The sequence below is a fragment of the Dipodomys merriami genome, unplaced genomic scaffold, assembly GCF_024711535.1.
Source record: "Dipodomys merriami isolate MVZ:Mamm:240054 unplaced genomic scaffold, mDipMer1.0.p SCAF_10, whole genome shotgun sequence".
In the NCBI taxonomy this organism is placed as follows: Eukaryota; Metazoa; Chordata; class Mammalia; order Rodentia; family Heteromyidae; genus Dipodomys; species Dipodomys merriami.
In genome coordinates this window covers 611447-636075 of record NW_027202271.1, presented here as the reverse complement: position 1 = coordinate 636075, position 24629 = coordinate 611447, and the positions used below count along the sequence as shown (strand labels likewise).

The 24629-nt window shown below is 40.7% G+C and overlaps 2 protein-coding genes and 1 pseudogene across 8 annotated transcripts in view; 1 reads left to right on the top strand and 2 right to left on the bottom strand.

The window, feature by feature from the left end:
- The window catches only part of Ints13 (integrator complex subunit 13), a 54857-nt gene extending 42866 nt beyond the window's left edge, over positions 1 to 11991 (bottom strand). Inside the window, exons 1-7 of one of the 4 annotated variants that reach the window (XM_070038015.1) lie at positions 11905 to 11921; positions 11474 to 11537; positions 9662 to 9893; positions 6273 to 6347; positions 2362 to 2564; positions 1717 to 1797; positions 160 to 250 (exon numbers count right to left, since the gene is read on the bottom strand). In XM_070038015.1, coding sequence (XP_069894116.1) covers positions 160 to 250; positions 1717 to 1797; positions 2362 to 2564; positions 6273 to 6347; positions 9662 to 9886 — 675 coding nt within the window. In that variant the 5' untranslated portion in view covers positions 9887 to 9893; positions 11474 to 11537; positions 11905 to 11921. Of the gene's footprint in view, positions 1 to 159; positions 251 to 1716; positions 1798 to 2361; positions 2565 to 6272; positions 6348 to 9661; positions 9894 to 11473; positions 11856 to 11904 lie in introns of those variants that run through there. The other 3 variants (XM_070038019.1, XM_070038004.1, XM_070037999.1) reach the window with 3 other exon arrangements.
- An 81-nt stretch (positions 11992 to 12072) lies between these two features.
- The window catches only part of Fgfr1op2 (FGFR1 oncogene partner 2), a 28314-nt gene continuing 15757 nt past the window's right edge, over positions 12073 to 24629 (top strand). Inside the window, exon 1 of one of the 4 annotated variants that reach the window (XM_070037988.1) lies at positions 12073 to 12303. The gene's annotated coding sequence lies outside the window, so the exon portion shown is untranslated. The remainder of the gene's footprint in view (positions 12304 to 24629) is intronic. The other 3 variants (XM_070037989.1, XM_070037980.1, XM_070037985.1) reach the window with 3 other exon arrangements.
- Positions 22160 to 23742, bottom strand: LOC138838561 (elongation factor 1-alpha 1 pseudogene; annotated as a pseudogene).

The following is a 24629-nucleotide window of genomic DNA, read 5'->3' as shown; positions in this document are numbered from 1 at the left end:
ATGTAAGTCTTATGTGCCAACAGAGATGTATGCCATAAAGGTTTGCCTTGAAAATTTTGCAGAAAATATTGACAATGTGATCGTTTTAATGCTGTTTTCCCCACATTCATTAATAACAATCCATAATAATCTTCTCATCCAACACTTATCCACACTTACTTCTTTTTTAGGACGATCAGATACAAGGCTGTCCTCACCAACTGGGTAGGTATGAATCAAGACCAACTCACATTTTTGAATCTGCATGAGACTTTAAAAAAAACTTTTTACATAAGATAAAAAAAGATATACACTCTCTAAAGAACTGAGGCAGGTAAACTATTAAAATCTTATTGTACTAAAAATATATGGCTAAATTCAAATATTATTATTGTCAATCTAGTTACAAAGAGTATATAATGACTACATTTGCATTAACACTGAGTAGTAAATAATTATACATGTAAATGACCTGGGGACTATTTGAGTATGTTGGCTGAAGACAGAGGGTAATATATTGGACTGAGCTCCTGATTAAAGGGTCTGCATTGACACCAAGAAGTGTATAGTGTTATAACTGAATTTCAGAAAACCTAGTCAAAAATATAGAGTTGATATAGAAAAAAAAGTTTTCATTTGCAGTAGCTTTTTTCTTTTTAAGAATCCACACAGTGCAAGCTAAATATCACTGGCTCAAGTCTGTCTACAATCTTAGGTACTTGGAAGGTAAAAAATGAGAACACTGCAACTAACGACCAAAGCAAACAAAAAAGGACTCCTTCTCAACCCACAACAGAACACAGTAGCATGCACCTGTCATCCCAAGCTCTATGAGAGGCTCAGATTGAGAGTACTGTGGAGCCTGAAAAGAAGTCCCTGCGGCACTGTCTCCATAGAAGGGCAGGTAGACATAGTGGCAAGTGTCTATGACCCAGTTAGCACAGAAACATAAGATCAGAGCTCAAGTGCTCTAGAACAGGAAACAAGATTCTATCCTAAAACTAGCCAGTGAGAAACAGGGATGGAGGCATGGCTTAGTGGTATTGTGCAAACCTAGCAAGAGCAAGGCCCTGAGCTACAAACCCTAGTATAGACAAAAAAAAAAAAAAAAAAAATCACACTATGCAATGAGCTACGTTTTAGTTTGGTACATACTGAATAATGCCACCAACAATCTGCATATTTTCTAAATTTGTAACACAAACTGTGAGAATGAGCCATCAAAACAAATACGCATTAAAAATTTATGTATTTTGTTGTCCTTCTGATCACTTTTCTTGAGTGAAAAAAGTAACTTCCAAAGTACCAAGAAAAATAGAAACAAAGTTTCTAATCCAAGTTAGAATTGCAGACTAATTTGTTGAGTCAAGTAACAGAATTCAAGGGAGTATAATAATCACATTAAAATATTTTCAGCAGGGCACCAGTGGGTCACACTTATAATCCTAACAACTCAGAATGCTGAGATCTGAGGATTTCAGTTCCAAGCCAGCCAGGGAAGAGAAAGTCGATGAGATTCTTTATCTCCAATTAACTAGCAAAAAGCCAGAGTGGAGGGATAGTAGAGTCCCAGCCTTGAGAGAAAAAGCTAAGGAACAGAGTTCAAGTCCTAGTACTAGCAAAAAAAAAAAAAAAAAAAAAAAAACCTGCAAATAATCACACTGAAATCACATCACATAAAATAATCACATAAAATATGAAGTTAAAGGCAATATTTTGTTTATGAATTATACTCACTGATCTGAATTTGCAGCTAGCTTATTATGTTCATGAATTGTTTCCTGGACACAGTCTTCAAGCATTCGTACATGACTATCACTATGGAATGAAAAAGTGGAGCAAAACTAAAACAATTATTCAGCTGTTTGTTGGTAAGAGCATGTCAAATCATTTCAGTAAAGGTATATTTTTCTCACTTACAATAACAAGCTATATAAAAAACTACTAAGGGGCTGGGAAGGTGGCTCAGTGGTAGAGTGCTTGCCTTGCATGCATGAGGCCCTCAGCACCACATAAGCAGAAAAAGCCAGAAATGGTGCTGTGGCTCAAGTGGTAGAGTGCCCGCCTTGAGCTGAAGAGCTCAGGGACAGCTCCCAAGCCAAGTTCAGGCCCCATGACTGACCAAAAAAAAAAGAAAAACTAGTAAGAAAAAATTAGCCAAATCAATTTTCATTATGATTATCTAAACCAGTTTTCACGTAGGTGGGTCTTTTTTTTATTTAGAATTGAACAGACATAGACTCAATACAAGGGGAAAAATTACACTGGCCACTTTCAATATGCTTATATGATTTCATGCTGACCCTGATTTTTACACAGAATCCAAAATAGAAATTAGAATTCCCCCAGTGAAAGCATGGCTGCAATTCATATATACCCCACCTTTTTGCATTAGTAATGCAGATTATTCGTCCTCTATTCCCAACACGTTCTGCATTCTCCATGAGTAAAGTACGAGCCTCATGTTGGTATTCAGTAATTTTGCAAAGGGTCTCCACTGCAGCCACAAGACCATGCAGAATACTGCAGCACTCTGGGTCTGCACGAGGATTAGGAGGACCGACGGCTGCTAATGATGCCATAAGCTACAAACAAGGAGAAATGATGGTGACAAAGAGACAAAAACACCAGAAGAAAACTGCAAACCCATGTTTCTAAAAAATATTCTTAACAAAATACTAGTAAAACTCAGTGACACACAAAAGAATTATACAGCATCATCGAGGAAGACTTACCTCAAGAATATAAAGTTGATTTGATATAAAAAAATCAACTCATATAAGACACCATTATCAACAGAATAAAAAAACAAAAGTCATGTAATCACCTCCATAAACACAGAAATAGGCACTTAACAAAATCCAAGTTAAAAATATACACAGATAAAAAAATTCAGTAAACTAGGAATAGACGAAAACCTTAAACAGATAAAGGATACTAAAGAAAACCCCACAGGGCCAGGCACTGGTAGTTCACACCTATAATCCTAGCTATCGTAGCTTAGATCTGAAGATTGCACAGTTCAAAGCCAACCCAGGTAGAAAAGTCAGTGAGACTCTTAACCCAATAAACCACTCAGAAAAAGCTGGAAGTGGTGCTATGGCTCAAGCAGTAGAGCACTAGCCTTGAACAAAAGAAGCTCAGAAGCTGGGCGCTGGTGGTTCATGCCTATAATTGTAGCTACTCAGGAGGCTGAGATCTGAGGACAACAGTTCAAAGACAGCCCAGGCTTTGAGTCTGTGAATCTCTTATGTCAAAATAAAAACAGAAACAAAAACCCACCAGAAAATGGGAAGTAGTGCTGTGGCTCAAAGTGGTAGAGTGATAGCCTTGAGCAAAAAACCTTGGAGACAGCCTACAGACCTTGAGTTCAAGCCCTACAACCAACAACAACAGAATAAAATAAAGGGACAATGCCTAGGTCCAGGACTATTAAAAACAAAAAACAAAAAACATAATTTTCACACACAAATAGGATTCCTATAGTAGTATTATACATAACAGCCAGAAGGTGAATCTAAATGTCATTAACTGACAGGGAGATACACAAAATGTGGAGGATCTAATGTAAGAGAAGTCATAAAAAGGTCTGAAATACTTACTTACTACAACATGGGTGAACCTTGAGGATACTATGAATGCCAAATCAAAGGCAGGTACAAAAGACCATATATTGTATGATTCCATTATATGAAATGACTAAAACAGAGAACTCTGTTCTGTTCTAGAAAATAGATTAGGCATGTCTTGTCTGATGAAGGAGGGGGGGGGAGAGACAAGGGATAATAACTAAAGTATATGGAAAATTTTTCAGGTGAAGATATATTGTAAAATTGACTCTAGTCATCACCATACACATTCGTGAATATATTTTTAATAATAACTGTAGATTTTAAGTAGGGGAAATGCATGGTATGTGAACTATTCTCAATCAAGCTATTTTGAATACATGTGCTGGGTAGACTATCTGTCCGTAGTCCCAGCTAATGGGGAGGGTGAGATGGGAGGATCACTTGAGCTGGAGAGTTCAAGGCCAGCCTGAGCAAGGTAATAAGAGTTTGTCAAAAAAGGAGAAATACAAGAGGAAAGGAAAGAAAGGAAATGTAGGAATCCAGTTTTTCATTTTTTGTTAATTCCCACCCCAGTCCTGAATCTCTAGCCTCCAGCTATGTGGGCAGAATGCTGTCCACCTGGTCCTGACCATCCTTCGAGGAGCTGAAGAATATCCCCCAAGTGATCTTTGAGCTTCTGTAAACCACCACCTGAGTGTGGTTCTGTCCTTTATAACCCTGTCCCATTAGAGGTCACTGCTGCTCTTGGTTCTGAGGTATCCCAGGACAAGGCAATCACCTGCCAGCTAAATAAAACTCCTTCATCACCTTTAACAGATGCCTCTGTGGATTTCCTCAACTCCGGAGGTCATTACAGAAGAAGAGGAGGGAGGAGAGATGGAAAGCAAAAGGGCTGGGGAGGGGGGAAGGGAGGGAGGGAGAGAAGAGGGGGAGAGAGGGAGGGGGAGAGGGAGAGAAAGGGAGAGAGGGAAAGAGAGGGAGGGAGAGAGAGAGGGAGGGAGGAAGAGAGGGAGAGGGAGAGAAAGAGAGGGGGAGAGGGAGGGAGGGAGGGAGAGGGAGAGAAGCAAGGGAGGGAGAGGGAAAGAGAGGGAAGAAGAGGGAGGGAGAAGAAAAGGGAGAGGGAGAGGGAGAGGGAGGGAGGATAGGATAAGGGGAGAAAAAAGAAAGGATGAGAAGAGAGGAGGGGAAGGGAGGGAAGTGGGGGGAGAAGAGAGGAAGGGAAGGGGAAAGGAAGGGAGAATTGTGCTTTATAAGCTATAAAGGCTATAATAGGGGCTGGGAATGTGGCTTAGTGGTAGAGTGCTTGCCTAACATGCATGCAACCCTGGGTAAATCAATTCCTCAGTACCACATAAACAGAAAAAGTCAGAAATGGCACAATGGCTCAAGTGGTAGAGTGCTAGCCTTGAGCAAAAGAAGCTCAGGGGCCAGGAGCTGATGGCTCACGCCTATAATCCTAGCTACTCAGGAGACTGAGATCTAAGGATCATGGTTGTAAGCCAGCCCCGGCAGGAAAGTCTGTGAGACTCATATCCAATAAACCACCAGAAAACTGGAAGTGGCACTGTGGCTGAAGTGGTAGAGCACTAGCCTTGAGCTGAGGAAACAGTCCCAGGCTCAGAGTTCAAGCCCCACAATCGACAAAAAAAAAAAAGTTCAGGCACAGTGCCCAAGCCAAGTTCAAGCCCCATGACTGGCTATAATATGCAGGGTGCCATAGCTCATACTTATAATCCTAAGGAGGCTGGAAATATAATATAGTAATTAATATGCATACACACATATTTTAAGCTAGAAGAAAGGATTTTGAATATTTTCATAATAAAGGAATTAAAATATTTGAGGACAAATGCAAAGCCAAGCCATTAAAGTCATTTTTGAGTGACTGCCCTTAAAAAAATAAAAGGTGCCGGACTCCTGTGGCTTACGCCTGGTAGAGTGCTAGCCTTGAGCTGAAGAGCTGAGGGCCAGTGCCCAGGCCCAGAGTTCAAGCCCCACAACTGACATAAAAAAAAAAAGAACATGAACTGTTTTTTACTTATACTTGTTATAACAATTTTATCATTTCGGAGGCACCAAGCTTTAAATTTAGGGCCTCCACACATTCTAGCACTTAAGCCACACCTCTAGCCCTTTTTACTTTAGTTTATTTTTCAGATAGGGTCTTAATTTGAACTGGGATATACCCTCCTACCTATGTTTACACACACAGCTGAGATTACAGGCATGTACAATCACTCCTAGTGCTGATATATAACAATAAATAAGGAAAAGGCATCATGAGTAGGGAAAAACATTAAAAAAAATCTTAAGAAATATTACTAATAAATAAGGTTTAAATTGACAATTCAATAAATAAGAGTAAAACATAGTTTAGGAATTATATTAAATATGGAAGTAAATATTAGAAACTAGAATTGTAGATCAGAGGGAGACTGGAATGGAATTAACTAGATTTTGTAATGTAATTTTGGATTGTAAAACTATGTGCAACTAAATCATGAATTAAAAAAAAAAATCTTTAAAAAGTACCACTATTGGGGGGGGAAGTGGAAGAAAAATGAGAAGGGATAATGATGTTTGGCAAAAAATGTACTCATTACCTTATGTATGTAACTGTAACCCCTGTTTATCACCTTGACAATAAAATTTAAATTTAAAACAAGTATCACTATTTTTAAATAATTCTTAAAAATAGCCATAAATCAAAATGTATCATACCTCTTGTAAATTTTGGTCCTCTTGAGTCCAAGAATTTAAAACATGTGCTCCAGAATCACTCACAATAAAATTCACCTAATAGATGTCAAAGAAAAAGTATTCAATTCTAATTATACTCAAGCATCATCACATTTTACATTAATATGTAATGTCTAACACTGGTTCATTGATTCATTCATTTGCTTGCCAGGTGCTATTCTGGTACTGATTATGGGAACAGAGTAATAAATAAAACAGCTCTATCACAATGTGGGGGAAGTCTGGAGAGGACAATAAGGTTAAAAAAAAAAAAAAGAACAACACACTGTAAGAGTAAAAACAAATAGTTGGGCACTGGTGGCTCACACCTGTAATCCTACCTACTCAGGAAGCTGAGATCTGAGGATCACAGTTCCAAGCCAACCCAGGCAAGAAAGACAGTAAGACTCATCTCTATTTTTTTTTTTTTTTTTTTTTGGCTTGTCATGGGGGCTAAACTTTGGGCCTGGGCACTATCCCTCAGCTCTTCAGCTCAAGACTAGTGCCCTATCACTTGAGCCACAGCACCATTTCCGGCTTTTTCTGCTTATGTGGTGCTGAGGAACTGAACAAACCCAGGACCTCATGCATGCAAGGCAAGCACTCTACCACTGAGCCACCTTCCCAGCCCTAGATTAACCTCTAAATAACCAGTAAAAAATTGGAAATGGGGGCTGGAAGGTGGCTCGTGCTAGAGTGCTTACCTTACATGCATGAGGCCCTGGGTTCGATTCCTCAGCACCACATAAGCAGAAAAAGCTGGAAGTGGTGTGGTGGTTCAAGTGGTAAAGCACTAGTCTTGTGCTGAAGAGCTCAGAGACAGTGCCCAGGTCCCCATGACCAACAACAACAAAAAAAATTGGAAATGGGCCTGTGGCTCAAGTGGTAGAGTGACAGCCATCAGTGGAAAAAGCTAAGGGATAGTACCCAAGCCCTAAATTCAAGCCCCACACTGGCACACATACACAAAAAAAATTATTTTCAAATATAGCAAAAACAAATGTAAAAGCCTCTACATGTCCTTTCAAAAGGGCAAAAATCAGAGCAAGCAAAGAAGTAGGAGAAAAGTTTAAAGAAATGAGTAGCAAACATATCTACAGAGCACTGGAAGTCAAATAGTGTACATATACTATTCTGATTGTTATAGTAAAATGTAAATTTTGAAAATGCTATCAAGAGATATCTTGGGTGTTATCTTCAACACAGAAAAAAAGAAAGGAAGGAAGGAAGGAAGGAAGGAAGGAAGGAAGGAAGGATCGATCTGATAAGCCAGGCACTGGTGACTCATATTTTTAATCCTAGCTACTCAGGAAGGTGAGATCTGAAGATTTCAGTTCTAAATTAGCCACCCCGCCTAGAAAAATTCCCATGAGACTCTTACTTGCAATTAACTACTCAGAAACTGGAAGTGGTGCTGTGGCTCAAAGTGGTAGAGCACTAGCCTTGAGCAAAAAGAGCTCAGGGACAGTGCCCAGGCCCTGAGTTCAAACCTGATGACTAAGAGGGGGAAAAAAAAAACCCAAACAACAACTATCTGCTTAAGATGGCAATGATGAAAAGGAATGTATTCTGAAACATACTGAATGATTTACAGAAAGATGGATTTTTTTCTTTTCCTGGGATAATCTAACTCTAGTCTATAATCCTTTTTCCTAAAACCCATAAAATACTAGTTTTCCCACCTCAAGTCCTCTGTCCTAAACCTTATCTGACAAGGATATATTTCTTTTGTTCAAGACTGGCACTTGAGTCATTTTTCACTTCTGGTTTTCTGATGGTTAACTGGAGATAACCAGCAGGCTTTAAACCATGAGACTCAGGTATCAGCCTCCCAAGTAGTCAGGATTATAGGCATGAGCCATTGGAGCCCAGCCTGGGAATTTATTAGCCACTGTATTTAGACTGTCTCAATTAAATCTAGTAACAAGGAAGTAGGTTTTAGGCTTACATGAGAGAAAAACTGGGGATTAGAGAGCTGAAGAAATAGAACCCAGGTCACACTACTGAGCTAAAAATGCCAGAATTCAAACCAAAACCTATGCCTTCAAATCACAATGTTATTCATGTCCCTCCTCTATTCCTCTTCTTCCCTATTTCTCCTCCCCTCCTTTGTCTCCCTCCCTCCCCTCCATCTGTCTTCTTATATTTTAACTTGGAATATATCTGAATATATAATATTGAACTGTATGTTCACCAGTGCTGTTCCTACTCTATATTTGACATTCTAGAACTGTCTAGGTCAAAGCCTAGGCTACTGGAAAACAAAACAAAAAGCCTATCATCTACTTGTGGCAAATACAGTAAATTTCCACAACCAAAACATGTGAGATATTAAAACCCAAAGATAAATTCATGCCTGGAATTTCTAGCAGTTATCATAAGAGTTCTCTTACTGGTCAAAAAACTCCTCCTACTTAACATCTTTTTTTTTTTTGGGGGGGGGTGGAAATCCAAGCTGTCTATACTGACCCAAACCCAGCCCTCACTTAGCATCTTAAACTCATTTCTAACACTGCAAAATACTAACCTAGTTAAGTATTTATACTCACTAAAATTAGAAGCAGCAAGCCTACTTAGGTTCACATTTGCTTCTGTTTACAACTATACAACTCTTCACTTCAATCTGTATGAACAATATGACAGGAACAAACAAGGCTAACATTCAGCTGGCACACATCAGCACAACCCATCAAACTGCTTATTGCCAACATTCATTCCTTCTGCATGGGTGACAAAGCCTGTTTCATAGTTTCATACATGCTTTGACTATTTCCCTAATACCCTATTATGTCCCAACATAGCCTTAATTCAAACAGTTCTATGAAACTGTTAGAATTAGAAGAGCTCATAAATGTAAACATGTCTGGTATATGGAAATAAGTGCTCAATGATTACTGGTGTCATTATTACTGGCCCCAATTATATACCAATAATATAATAATTCCAAAGGGCAGTTAAGTTCTTAGAGGTGTGTATATGTGTGTGTGTGTGTGAGTGTGTGTGTGTGTGTGTGTACACGCGCTCGCGCATGCACATAAGCACATTAGTACTAAGGCTTGAATTCAGGGCTGGGCAATCTCCCTTTTCTTTTTCATTCAAGGCTAGCATTTAAATAACAGCTCCACTTTCAGCTTTATGCAGGAAATTAAAGAGAAAACTGTCATAAACTTTCTAACCTGGGCTGGCTTTGAACTGTGATCCACAAATCTCAGTCTCCTAAGTCAGCCAGTATTATAGATGCAGGCCATCAGCACCCAGCTTTCTTAGGTATTTTTAAATAAAATTTTAAGTGAACTCTATAGCAACTTCAGGTAAATTTACATAAAGTACATTCTCCCCCAATATCATAATTGTTTGTAATTCATACTCACCAACTTTTTGAAAGGAAATATATCATACATTATTCTACAATACTCCATGGAAGATTCTACTGAACAAGTCCACAATGATTTAGAGATAGGGGCCAAAGGAATGATTCCTTGGGTTCTATTCTTCACCAGCATGTCAAATTCAACATGCTGTCTGCATGATTCTGCCATGTAAGGACAGTGATCCACAACAAAGACAGTTTTATGAGACTCCGAAAAAATCTTCATTTTTAGTCTGTATGAGAGAAAACATACTAGTTGATATGTAACATTTAGTACCTTAAATTATCCTAATCAATGTGCCTTTTCCTCAAGAAGATCTGATGATAGGGAACATGAATAATATGTTAAAGGAAGTTGACCAACAGTGTACTTTTCATTTTGTTTTGTTTGGTACTAGGGTTTGAACTTAGGGCCTTGCACTCCTGCTTGGCTTTTTCCCCTCAAGGCTGGTGCTCTACCAAAGGCTGGTGCTCTACCACTTAATCTACATTTTCACTTCTAGCTTTTTGCTTGTTAATGAAAGTAAGAGTCTCATGGACTTTCCTGCTTGGGCTGGCTTTAAACCACGATCCTCATTTCTCAACCTACTGAGTAGTGAGGATGACAGGAAGTCACCTACACCAAGCAGTATAAAGTTTATGCAAGTGTCTCAATTCAAAGGAAGAACTATACCACATTAAACTGCACTTTATCAGGCACAAGCAAAATTAGTTCATACTTTTTCTTTTTGAAAAAAAGGATCAAAAAAAATTTTTACACGATTGTATCTGATGGCCTTACATCTATCAAATATAATTAGTGACAAATACTTTTCCAAATGCACTTTAGCTGATCTTTGCTGATTGTCACAATCCACCATTTTTTTTATTGCCCGCTAAAATAATGAGAAGGTTCTAAGACTTACTAAAAAAAGACAAAGGCTAGTGTGAGGGAAAACTAACAGTGAAGAAGACAGCAAAAGAACCACCCAAAACCCAATAAACATTTCCTAAGAAAACTAAATAATTGGGGCTGGGAAGGTGGCTCAGTGGTAGAGCGCTTGCCTTGCATGCATGAGGCCCTGGGTTCGATTCCTCAGCACCACATAAGCAAAAAGCTGGAAGTGGCGCTGAGGGACAGCGCCCAGGCCCAGAGTTCAGGCCCCACGACCGGACCCCAAAGAAAAAGAAAAGAAAACTAAATAATACCAGTAATTCACATTAGGATAAGGATCCAAAGTCACATTCTCCACCGTTCTCTTTTAATTTACCACAATAACTTACATGCAGAACAGGAGAGAACTTAAGTAGGTACCATCACAATGGTAAGGAAGATAAACTTTCAAAACTTCTTACAAAAACAGAGCATGTGGCACTCTTTTGCTTTTTTTTGGGGGGGGGGGAGTGGAGGGTTCCTGGTATTGGAGCCTGAACTGGGCCCTCATGCGCTCCTTTAAGGTTTTTCACTCAAGGCTGGAGCTCTACCACCTGAGTTACACCTCCACTTCCGGCTGGTTGCTGGTTAAGGGTTGACTTCAAACCGCAATCCTCAGGTTTCAGCTTCCTGAGAAGCAGGGGTTGTAGGCGTGAGCCACCAGCGCATGCTACGTTAATCTTAAATTGAGGAGAAAACCACATTCGAAATATACATACTAAGTACGGTGAAAGTGTTCATCAAAGCCAAGGTTTTCAATGACCCCATTATGTTCTTTAGCTCAGAAGTTTCTGTCTCCCCCTCTTTCTGGACATTTTGCAGAAGGGAGTTGGGGGGAGGGCGGGCGGAAAGTACAAGGTGAGTGGATAAGGGAAGACCTCAGGATGGAGGTTAGCTTACTTTCGTGCTTGGTCCTGCAGCGACAACGAACAGAGGCTGTGGAGCACCGCCTCTCTGGAAAAGGCTGCAGCCGGGGTGGGTGGATAGAGAGTCAGCATACAATCTGTGTCTGGTACCCACAACAGAATGCTACGTTTACCCGTCCACCTAGCACACCGCTGCTCCCCAGGCAGCCTGAATGTCCAAACGTGCGCATGCGCGCGCCCTCACACACGCCAGGACGCGCGCATGCACGGAGCCCTCGCCAACAGACGGCCGAGCTTCCCTTCCCCTCACAGAACTGACGTACTAAACCAGCGCCGGGCCAACCGGAAGAGGGCGGAACCTGCCTACAACCCTTCGAGCGTTTTTACTCGCTAGGTGTCCCAGTCACTCTTTAGAAAGAATAATCATGACGCCTAGAGCCTTTCCCCAAAGAGCAAAATACCAACCACAGCGCTAGCTAAGCGGGCCACGGCCCACTGGGGTTAGAGCCCGACCTCCATCTTAGCGGCCTCTCCACAAAGTCCTGTTTCCTCTAGGAAAGCGCGCGAGACTTTGCGAGAGTATAATGGCCCCGCCCCTACCTGTCAGAGAAATCCGTGGCAAGTGGCTCTCTCGGACCCCAAGGTAACGCCAGAATGGAAATCTCGCGAGACTTTGCACTTCGGTCGCGCACGCTCATTGTACCGGCTGTTGTGGAGCTCGCTGGTCGGTGGTGGGGCCTGTCCCGCGTCCTGTCCGGTTGGTTACCCGTCCGTTCCTTGTCCTTGTTCGGCTCCTGCTGGCCGGAAAGGCGGAACTGAGTCACCGAGTGTCTAGGCTGGGACACGCTGACGGCCGAGAGCAGAGTAAGTGAGCCCAGCCGCGAGCCGCGGCGCTCTACTTCTTGAGCCACAGCTCCACTTCTGGTCTTTGGTGGTTAATTGGTGACAAGCGGCCCTAGGACTTGACTTCCCTGGCTGACTTCAGCCCGCTGTCCTCCGATATCAGTCCTCCCCCACACCCCCCGCCTCTGTAGCTTGGATTACAGGCGTGAGCCACTCGCCGGTAGGACTTTTCTCACTTAAGAAGCGCTTCAGATGGCACATCTAAATTGAAACATGGTCGTCTCATAACTTAAGACGATATGAGTTACTTGGACGTCCCTGTCTTTCCCCTCCCCGTCTCTTAAAAAGCTGACATTCTGAGTTTATTGAAAACTACACATAAGGGCTGGGAAGGTGGCTCAGTGGTAAGCGCTTGCCTTGCATGCCTGAGACCCTGGGTTCGATTCCTCAGCACCACATAAGCAAAAAGAAAAAAGCCGGAAGTGGCACTGTAGCTCAAGTGGTAGAGTGCTAGCCTTGAGCTGAAGAGCTGAGGGACAGCGCCCAGACCCAGAGTTCAGGCCCCACGACTGGACCCAAAAAAACAAAACAAAAAAAAAAAAAAACTACACATAAGCTTCGAATATGCACTTAGTGTTTTTTTAATTACCTATTTTATATGTTTTAAGTAAGGGGAAATTTATGTTTTGTACAGAGATATACTGGATTATGTTGAGGCTTAAAACAATCCACACACCACAAGTATTGTTTTTCATGCAAATAAAATTTTTAGTGTATTCTGTTTACAGAATCCACATTACTGCCAGATCACATTTAAGATTTTCTTAATCCATCTGGGCGATAAATACTCAAAACTATGCCATTAAAAGAAGAGATGAGGAGGAGGAAAGAAGAAAACTCTGCCACCTCTCAGCTCCTAGCAGTTGGAATTTCCTTTCTTCTGAGCTCAGCCTTCTGATCCTTTTGAGAAAGTCTTAGTCCTAACATCCTCTACATGTACCTTTCAGATTCATTTCTGCTTTATCCATCTGGAAGCTCATCCTGACATTCCTTATGCACTCTGCCTTTTCATTTGGCTATTTTCGTGTATCAGTTAGTACTATCTAATTAACATTGGCACCAGCTTGAAAAATATAAAACGTTAAACTGAACTAGATCACTAACATCTACAGACACATTTGTGTTATATCAGAAGTCACAGTATTTTGTGTAGATCCCAGTAGTAGGACATGGATTTGTGGACAACAGAAATTTTCACAAGAATCTAAAAGTAAACAGCTGGAACAATTGCTAACAGAGTGGGTGGTGGCTTTTCTTTTATAAGCAGCAGAATGTTCCCTCTGCCAGATGTCAGCATGGCAGAGTGGGCGAGGATGAGGCTTAATAGGGTGTTACAGGTGACAGGCACAAGACTGAATGTGTGGATGGTTGGTTTTGTTTTTAATTGCTGTCTATAGTACACAATGTAAGCAAATCATGACAAATTGCAAGCGCAATTATGAAAATGAGCCGATACATTGAAAATACTTTATTACTATGATCTGTTTTTTAAAATTTGAACACGTTAAGACTTTGCAAGACAATTATACTTTAAGCTACCTTTTATTTATATTTCCTTTCCCTGAGTAGATAAGCTTTTATTAACTACAAAGTAAAATTTTAAATGTAGTTCATTTTCTTTGTGTAACCTTGAGAATTAATTGTACAAAGAGGTACAATTCCATATTTTAAGTATATCTTATTTTGTAATGTTAAAGCCTATCGGAAAATATTCATTCCTTAATTATAATGCTTAGATAAAATGATTGATTGCAAGCTTTCTTATTAGATGGAATTTTTTTTTTTTTTTTTTTTTGGGTCCGGTCGTGGGGCCTGAACTCTGGGCCTGGGCGCTGTCCCTCAGCTCTTCAGCTCAAGGCTAGCGCTCTACCACTTGAGCCACAGCGCCACTTCCGGCTTTTTTCTTTTTGCTTATGTGGTGCTGAGGAATCGAACCCAGGGCCTCAGGCATGCAAGGCAAGCACTCTACCACTGAGCCACCTTCCCAGCCCGGAAAAATATTTTTTAATTGCTCTTCGTAATAGATTTCCATGATCGCTTGAGATTTTTTTTTAATATCTTGGAAATTCCTTTGTTTGGTAGGATCGGGTAATTTTGTTTCTCCCCACCTTTGCATTTTGTAGTTATCACTATATAGATCCTGCCTGCACTCTGTTCATTTATGCCCAAGAGTTTCATTTTGACTGTTGCAAATGAGTATTTTTAAGTTTTGGTTTCCACTTGTTCATTTGCTAGTTTATAGGAACAAAACTGGTTATTTTCCTTGTGTCTGTGGAACTGCTAAAATCAAGTATTCTAGAAATTTTTTCCCTTTGGATTTTTATTTTTCCAGTTCCAAGAATTGAACTGAGAACTTCACAAATGCTAGGCAAATGCTCTCGCATTTGAGTCACTTCAGTAGCACTTTTGTCCTTTTTATTGTTGAGATAGGGTCTCACTAACTTTGCCCAGACTAGCCTCAAGTTCTCCCTCTTCCTTCCTCTACAACCTTAATAGCTAGGATTACACAAAATAGCCCCAAGCCTTTTCCTTTGGGGATTTTTCTAATGCAACAATTTGTATGGTTAAGTGTTTTCTTTGATGAACTGCAGTGATCGTAGGCCTACAGCCTTAAATTCTGGATGAACCTATACTTGATCCTGGTGTTTGTTTATTTTTTTAACATATGGCCAAATTTGAGTTGCTCATATTGAGGATTTTTGCTTTTGCATTTATGAGGGATAGTGATTTAATTATTTTTATTACTTTGGAGTGGTTTTGGTATCAGTGTTAAGCTATATTCAGTCATTATATAATGACTGAATTCATTATTTTCTTGAAGAGATTATGTAATACTAGTTCTTTAAATGTGTATTAGAATTTGCCATTGAAATTATATGGTGCAGAAAATTTTTTTGTAGGTTCTCCAAATCAATTTCTGAAATATAGGAATTATTATAGGATGCGTATATAGTTATATAATTCAATAATTAATTAATTAATAATTAATACTTAACAAAACTATTCATAGTCATCCCTTTCTTGTGTGACTTTAGGTAATTTGTGGATTTTGTAGAATTAATTTACTTCTCCACATTATACAGTTCATGTGAGGAAGATTTATTATTGTATTCTCTTAAACTTAGAATGAATTAGGAGCCTGCAATTATTTTTTTTATTCTTTTTGTGTTTTGTTTTGTTTTATTTGCCAGTCCTGGGGCTTGAACTCAGGATCTAAGCACTGTCCCTGAGCCTCTCTGTGCTCAAGGCTAGCACTCTGCCCCTTGAGCCACAGCGCAGCTTATGGCTTTTTCTGTTTATGTGGTACTGAGGAAGCAAACCCAGGGCTTCATGCAGGCTAGGCAAGCACTCTACCACTAAGCCACATTCCCAGCCCCTGTTTTGTTTTATTTTGTAACATGTCTTTCTATGTAGCCCAAGCTTGGCTGGAACTTAAAATCCTCCTGCCTCTGAGAAAAGAGGCTTCTACTATTGTGCCTGGTTCTTCTTTTGTTCACCTTGTCTTTTTCCTCTACTCCCTTCTCTTGGTCATTGTGTGTGCATGTGTGTGTGTGTGTGTGTGCGTGCGTGCGTGTGTGTGTGTGTGTGTGTGTGTGCAGGTGCAGGTGCAGGTGCTGTGCATGCACAGGTCCTGAAACGGGAACTCAGGGCCTGTTGCTGACCCTGAGCTCTCTTGCTCAAGGCTAGTGCCTTACCTCTTAGCCACTACTGTTTTTGAGTGGTTAATTGGTGATAAGAGTCTCCAGAACTTTTCTGCCCATTCTGGCTTCAAACCTCCATCCTCAGACCTCACCCTCCTCAGTAGCTAGGATAACAGGCATGAGACACAGGTGCCTGGCTTTATTGATCTGTTTAAAGAATTTTGTTTTGTTTTGTTTTGTTTGGTCAGTCATGGAGCCTGAACTCTGGGCCTGGGCACTGTCCCTCAGCTCTTCAGCTTAAGGCTAATGCTCTACCACTTGAGCCACAGCACCATTTCTGACTTTTTCTGTTTATGTGGTGCTGAGGAATCTAACCCAGGGCCTCATATATGTAAGGCAAGCACTCTACCACTGAGCCACCTTCCCAGCCCAAAGAATTTTTTTTAAATCATAGTTTTTCTGTATTGTCTTCCTATTTTATTGTTCACTGGTTTAATCTTGCTGCTTGCTTTTTGTCACTTGCTTCTATTTACTTTGATTTTTTTTTCTTTTCTAGTTTCTGAAGGTTTAGGTAGTACCTGATTCAATTCCATTATAATCAGAAAATAAAATTTACGTAATTGCAATTCTTTCACATTAAGATTTGTCTTGTGATCTGTCCTAGTGAATATCCTGAGTATACTTCAAAATAATGTGTATGATAGTTCCCCCCTACCTGTGAGGGAATATGTTCTAAGACCCCCTAATGAATTCAGAAAAGCACAAACATTATATATAATGTTCTCCTTGTACATGCATGCCTATAATGGATTAACTTCAAATCAACTACAGTACAACAGTAGTAACAACACAAGTAGTAAAATAGAAAAGAATTATAACTGTAATGAAAATTATGTGAACATAATCTTTCTCAAAATAACCTTTTTTTTATGTTTTAGTATTTGTGGCTTCTTCACCTGCCTGTCATACTATGCAGTGTTTCTTCACACTAGAATCTTTTTTTTTTTTAATATTATTTTATTTTATTTGAGAACATACTGTACAGAGGGGCTATAATTACATGGGCAGGATAATGCATACATTTCTTACCAAGCATTGCAGCCTCCTCCTTTGTTTACCCTTCACCTCCCTTCCCAGCCTCCCCCCACCCCCCACCCAATTATACCCCCCTCCCCCCCCCACATGGACATTGTAAAGCTGGTTTTGACATGACATTTTGTACTTCTCATTGTTGCAACAGGTCCACCTGAATCCTTAAACGACTTGTTTGTCCCCATCTCCTCCACATGTTATACTGACATCAAATATAGTGAAAGCGGGGGTTACACTGTGGGGGAGGGACATACAAAGCAACCAAGAAATAATCTTATAAATGCGTTAGAAACACATGCATGAAAGAAACGAAAACATTAAAATACATATTTAAGGGTTCATTTTCCTAACATCACATTATCTGACCTTTTCCGCTTGACTCATACCTATACTAGATATTGCAAATAAGGGAAACCATGGGAACCTATGTTTCTTTGGGCCTGGCTTACTTCACTTAATATAATTTTTTCCAAACCTTTCCATTTCCTAACAAATGGGGAAATGTCATTCTTTCTGATGGAGGCATAGAATTCCATTGTGTATATATACCACATTTTCTTGATCCATTCATCTACTGAGGGGCATCTGGGTTGGTTCCATATCTTAGCTATGGTAAATAATGCTGCAATAAACATAGTTGTGCTGGTAGCTTTAGTGTGGTCTTGTTTGTAAACATTTGGGTAAATGCCCAAAAGTGGGATTGCTGGATCATAGGGGAGATCTATGTGAAGTCTTTTGAGGAACCTCCATACTGCTTTCCAAAGTGGTTGAACAAGTTTACATTCCCACCAACAATGAAGGAAGGTTCCTTTCTGTCCACATCCCCTCCAGCATCTGTTGTTGTTAGAGTTCTTGATTTTTGCTGTTCTAACTGGGGTGAGGTGATATCTCAATGTTGTTTTGATTTGCATTTCTTTTATGGCTAGGGATGTTGAACATTTCTTCATGTATCTATTGGCCATCCTTCTTTCTTCTTCAGAGAAGCTTCTCTTTAAGTCTTTCGCCCACTTATTTATTGGGCAGTTGTTTCTTTGAGGATTTGTTGTTGGGTGGTTTAATTTTTTGAGTTCCAAGTATATTTTAGATATGAGACCCTTGTCTGAAGTATGGCTAATGAAGATCTCCCAATCCGTGGGCTTTCTATTGATCTTGCTAGCTATGTCATTTGCCCTGCAGAAGCTCTGCAACCTTATGCAATCCCATTTGTCCAACGTTTCTTTGATTTGTTGTGCTTCCGGGTCTCTATTCAGAAAATTTCGACCTGAGCCAAGGAGACCTAAGGTTTCTCCTATTCCATCCTGTAATGTTTTCAGAGTGTCTGCTTTGAGTTCAAGGTCTTTGATCCATTTGGAGTTGATTCTGGTGCAGGGTGATATATAAGGATCTAGCTTTAGTTTTCTACATGTAGTTAACCAATTTTGCCAGCACCATTTACTGAAGAGGCTGTCTTTCTTCCATTCATTGTTTTAGCTTCCTTATCGAAGATTAGATGGCTATAGGTCTGTAGGTTCATTTCTGGGTTTTCAATTCTATTCCATTGGTCCTGAGGTCTGTTCTTATGCCAATACCAAGCTGTTTTGATTACTATGGCTTTATAGTAGAGTTTGAAATTTGGTATTGATATTCCTCCAGCAGTGTTCTTTCCGTTGAGGAGTGTTTTTGCTATTCGGGGTCTTTTATTGTTCCATATGAATTTTTGGATTGCCTCTTCTATTTCCTTGAAGAATGAGGGTGGAATTTTGATAGGTATCGCGTTGAATTTGTAGATAGCCTTGGGAAGTATTGCCATTTTCACGATGTTAATCTTGCCAATCCAGGAGCATGGGAGGTTTTGCCATTTTTTAAGTTCTGTGTTGATTTCCTTTTTCAAGATTTTAAAGTTTTCATCGTAGAGGTCCTTCACTTCTTTGGTTAAGTTAATTCCTAGGTATTTTATTTTTTGTGGGGCTATTACAAATGGAGTTGCTTTCCTAATTTCAGCCACACTTTTCTCATTGTTGGCATATAGAAAAGCCATTGATTTTTGGGGGTTAATTTTATAACCTGCTACTTTGCCAAAGTTTTGAATCAGCTTGAGTAATTTGGGAGTGGAGTCTATGGGATTCTTTAAATACAAGATCATGTCATCTGCAAAGAGGGAGAGTTTTATTTCTTCTTTCCCTATTTGGATCCCCTTTATGTCTGCATCTTGTCTTATTGCTGTAGCTAGGCATTCTAATACTAGATTGAAGAGAAGTGGAGAGAGTGGGCATCCTTGTCTTGTTCCTGAGTTAAGAGGAAATGGCTTTAGTTTTTCACCATTGAGTATAATGCTGGCTGTAGGTTTGTCATATACAGCCTTTATTGTATTGAGGAATGTTCCATGGATTCCTAATTTTTCCAGAACCTTCATCATAAAGGGGTGTTGGATCTTGTCAAATGCTTTTTCTGCATCTATTGAGATAACCATGTGGTTCTTATTCTTGCTCCTGTTGATGTGATGAATAATATTAATTGATCTGCGTATATTGAACCAGCTTTGCATCCCTGAAATGAATCCTGTTTGATCATGGTGTATGATTTTTTGGATGAATTGTTGAAGTCGATTGGCCAAAATTTTGTTGAGAAGTTTTGCATCAATGTTCATCAAAGAAATGGGTCTATAGTTCTCTTTCTTTGATGAGTCCCTGCCTGGTTTTGGGATGAGGGTTATGAAATTCACACTAGAATCTTATCTTTCCTTCTATGTTTTACACTTTAGTTCCTCATTTGCTCTTTTATAAGCATACATTCTACTGAGTATCTTCTCAGAAAAGCTTGGTTTCCTTTCAGTTAACAACTTGCTTAAATGATAGCCTTTCTCTAACTAGCCTTCAGCCTTGCTGGAAATGTGACCTCAGCTTCCTCATCATCCTATACAGCTCTCTAGGAATTTCAGGTTAAACCTATTCCTGGATCTATGTAATCATCCCTTACTTTCAAGAAATGGCTTGGGGTCATATATTTCAGGAGATCTCTTGCTAAAGTCTTCCCTTTGGTACTCTGCCTTCTGGCACACAATGTTGCTATCCATTAGAACATATTTTTCTTCTGCTCACAGATTCTTCCACCTATATAATATCTTGACACTGTTTTCCTTTGTTAGGAGGATTAAAAAGCAAGTTTTTTATTTTATTCTTTTTATTTTTTGGTGGTGTTAAGATTCAAATGCAGAGCATGCTGTAGACCCCTGAGATGTACCACCAGGGATTTCTTTTTCCTTAATTTATTTGTTTATTTTGATGCTGGTACTGAGACTTACACTCAGAGCCTGAGTGCCTTAGCTTTTTTTGCTCAGGGCGGGCACTCTACCACTTGAGTCACACTCCACATTCAGCTTTTCAGTAGTTAATTGGAGATAACAGTCTCATGGACTTGGTCCTGCCTGCTCTGGCTTTGAACTTCAATCCTCAGACTCAGCCTCCTGAGTAGTTAAGATTACAGATGGGAGCCACCACCAGCACCAAGCATATACAAGTGGCTGTAATGTTTGTAGTTCGAACAACAGGAAAACTAACAAATTTATTTTTCTTTCTTCTCACTTTCATGGAGTGAACATTCATTTTTACTATAGGTCTTAGCAACCTTGATTCACAGTTATTTTTTCCCTATTGCCCTGAGTCTCTTTTCACTTCAAGTACCTTATGGTTTCTCTTTGGCATATCCAACCTGCCAGCATCATTGCTATTGGTCATTGGAGACATGATTACATAAAGTATGGCTTGTTGAACCAGGCACTGTGCAATGGACAGTCTGATAACTTCTATGGTGGCTAAGGGACTATGTGGTGGGGAACAAGACCAATGTGGATTCATTTCCTGATCAGGAGTAGGTGTAGATGTCCAGTTGAGTTCATGCTCCTCAGAATAGCATGCGGTCCAGAATTTATGAGTTTGCTTACTTCTGGCACTTTCCAGTTGATAGTTTGGAAACAGTTGATCATGAGTAACTGAAATGATGCAAAGTAAAACCACAGGTTCCTTACTGCTGTTGCTGGTTGTAGCATTTTATAAGTATCAATTGAACACCTCAGTAAGTGGTTTCCTCTCTCTATCCTTGCTGATTTTCTGTGGAGTTAATTCCTAACATGCTGAAGTATGTGGATCTGTATATTTATTATTTTAGTTCTTTTAGCTATTTTGTGTGTGTGTGTGTGAGAGAGACAGAGAGAGAAAGAGAGAGAGAGAGAGAGAGAGAGAGAGAGAGAGAGAGAGAGAGAGAGAGAGAGAGAGAGTATACCAGGGCTTGACCTCAGGGGCCTTTTTTTGCTTAAGACTGGCACTCTGTCACTTGAGCCTCAGCAGTACTTCCAATTTTCTGGAAGTTAATTGGGATTAAGAGTTTTATAGACTTTCCTATCCAAGCTGGCATTGAACTATGATCCTAGATCTCAGCCTCCAGAGTAGCTAGGATTATAGGTATCAGCCACCTGTGTCTAGCTAGATTTATTTAATCTCCTCCCTCCAATTTGGTTTTGGTACTATAATTTTTTATTGTTGCAAAATACCAGGATATTATTTTTTTTTCCTCATTTAACTTTGTTTTACTGGGTCTCAAAATTCTGTGACAGATTTTTGGTCATGTTGTTTCCATTAAAAAGTACTGATTTGGGTCTGGAAAGGTGGCTCAGTGGTAGAGCGCGCTTGCCTTGCATGCCAGAGGCCCTGGGTTCGATTCCTCAGCACCACATAAGCAAAAAGAAAAAAGCCGGAAGTGGCGCTGTGGCTCAAGTGGTAGAGCGCTAGCCTTGAGCTGAAGAGCTGAGGGACAGTGCCCTCGCCCCAGAGTTCAGGCCCCACGACCGGACCGAAAAAAAAAAGTACTGATTTGGGGCTAGGAAGGTGGCTCAGTGGTAGAGCACTTGCCTTGCATGCCTGAGGCCCTGGGTTCGATTCCTTAGCACCACATAAGCAAAAAGAAAAAAGCTGGAAGTGGCTCAAGTGGTAGAGCGCTAGCCTTGAGCTGAAGAGCTGAGGAACAGCACCCAGACCCTGAGTTCAGGCCCCACGACCTGACCCCCCCCCAAAAAAAAGTACTGATTTTTAAAAACTAATAACGTAAAACTGCCACACACACAAAAATGGTCCACAAAACATTTTCCTTTCCTTCTGAAGGTTTTACAATGCATTGTTATCATTAACCAGTCTTTTACTATTAAACTTAAATGGCCAATTGAGATAAACAGTTCTGAGACCTTTCTTTCACCATCAGTTAAGACTGAAGTGGCAGGTGTTAGGGGTAATATTCATTTAGCCTTCTGAGCTTTCTGGGCAGACTTGGTGACCTTGCCAGCTCCGGCAGCCTTCTTGTCCACAGCTTTGATGATGCCCACAGCAACTGTCTGCCTCATATTACGAACAGCAAAATGACCCAGAGGAGGATAGCTCTCCATACACATTGGCTTGCCAGGAACCATGTCAACAATGGCAGCATCATCAGACTTCAGGAATTTAGGGCCATCCTCCAGCTTCTTACCAGAATGGCGATCAGTTTTCTCTTTCAGCTCAGCAAACTTGCAAGCAATCTGAGCAGTGTGACAATCCAGCACAGGGGCATAGCCAGCACTGATTTGGCCTGGATGGTTCAGGATGATCACCTGAGCAGTGAAGCCAGCTGCCTCCATGGGGGGATCATTCTTGCTGTCACCAGCAACATTGCTCGATGAACATCTTTGACTGACACATTCTTGACGTTGAATCCCACATTGTCCCCAGGAAGAGCTTCACTCAAAGCTTCGTGATGCATTTCAACAGACTTTACTTCAATTGTGACATTTGACAGGAACAAAGGTGACCACCATGCCACGTTTGAGAACACCAGTCTCCACTTGGCCCATAGGGACGGTTCCAATACCACCAATTTTGTACACATCCTGAAGGGACAGGCGCAAAGGCTTGTCAGTGGAACGAGTTGGTAGCAGGATGCAATCCAAAGCCTCGAGCAAGGTGGTACCACCTGCACTGCCGCCTTTACAGGTGACTTTCCATCCCTTGAACCAAGGCATATTGGCACTTGGCTCCAGCATGTTATCACCATTCAAGCCAGAAATTGGCACAAATGCTACTGTGTCAGGGTTGTAGCCAATTTTCTTAATGTAGGTGCAGACTTCTTTGACGATTTCATTGTATTTCTTCTGGCTGTAGGGTGGCTCAGTGGAATCCATTTTGTTAACACCAACAGTGAGCTGTTTCACACTCAGTATGTAAGCCAGAAGGGCATGCTCACGGGTCTGCCCATTCTTGGAGATACCAGTTTCAAATTCACCAACACCAGCAGCAACAATAAGGACAGCACAGTCAGCCTGGGATGTGCCTGTAATCATATTCTTGATAAAGTCTCTGTGTCCTGAGGCATAATACTTGCTGGTCTCAAATTTCCACAGGGAGGTATCAATGCTGATACCACGCTCACGCTCAGCCTTCAGTTTATCCAAGACCCAGGCCTACTTGAAGGAACCCTTTCCCATCTCAGCAGCCTCCTTCTCGAACTTCTCAATGGTTCTCTTGTTGATGCTACCACATTTGTAGATCAGATGCCTGGTAGTGGTGGACTTGTCGGAATCGACGTGTCCAGTGACGACAATGTTGATACGGGTCCTCTCCTTTCCCATTTTGGCCTCGACTTAGTGGTGGTTTTCATGGCACATGCGTTCTGATGGCAAACCCATTGCAAAAAACCTCAGGATATTATTTCTATACATGCATACAACATGCATTGTCAAGGCGCACTTTTCCACACCCTGTTCCTCCACAAACCCTTCCCAGTTTCTTTTTATTGTTGTTCCAGTCCTGGGGCTTGAACTCAGGACATGGGTATTATGGGTATTGTCCCTAAGGTTTTCTGCTCAAGGCTAGCACTCTACCACTTTGAGCCACAGTACCACTTCTGGTTTTCTAATGGTTAATTGGAGACAGAGTCTCATGGACTTTCCTGCCTGAGCTGGCTTTGAACTGAGATCCTCAGATCTCAGCCTCACTTTACAGAAAGTCCTTCATTTTCATCCATTGTACAAATGTTAGAATTTTACTCTTTACGACTGAGTAATGTGTGTGTGTGTGTGTGTGTGTGTGTGTGTGTGTGTGTGTGTGTGTGTGTGTGTGTGTGTGTGTGTGTGTGTGTGTGTGTGTGTGTGTGTGTGTGTGTGTGTGTGTGTGTGTGTGTGTGTGTGTGTGTGGTTTCTGAGTCCAGCTTTCTGGTTAAATTGGGAGTGGAGTCTCACAGACTTTTCTGTTCAAGCTGGCTTTAAGCTGTGATCCTCCAGGTTATGGCCTCCTGAATAGCTAGTATTATGGATATGAGCCAGCTAGCACCAAAGAATAATGCTTCTTTTTTTTTTTTTTTTTTTGTACCAATCCTGGCCTGTGTACTTACCGAGTTTTCCTTGCACCAGGCTATGCTCTACCTCTTAAGCCACAGCTCCATTTTCAGCTTTTTAGTGGCTAATTAGAAATAAGTCCCAGGGCTGGGAAGGTGACTCAGTGGCAGAGTGCTTGCCTTGCATGCATGAGGCCCTCGGTTCAATTCAACACATAAGCA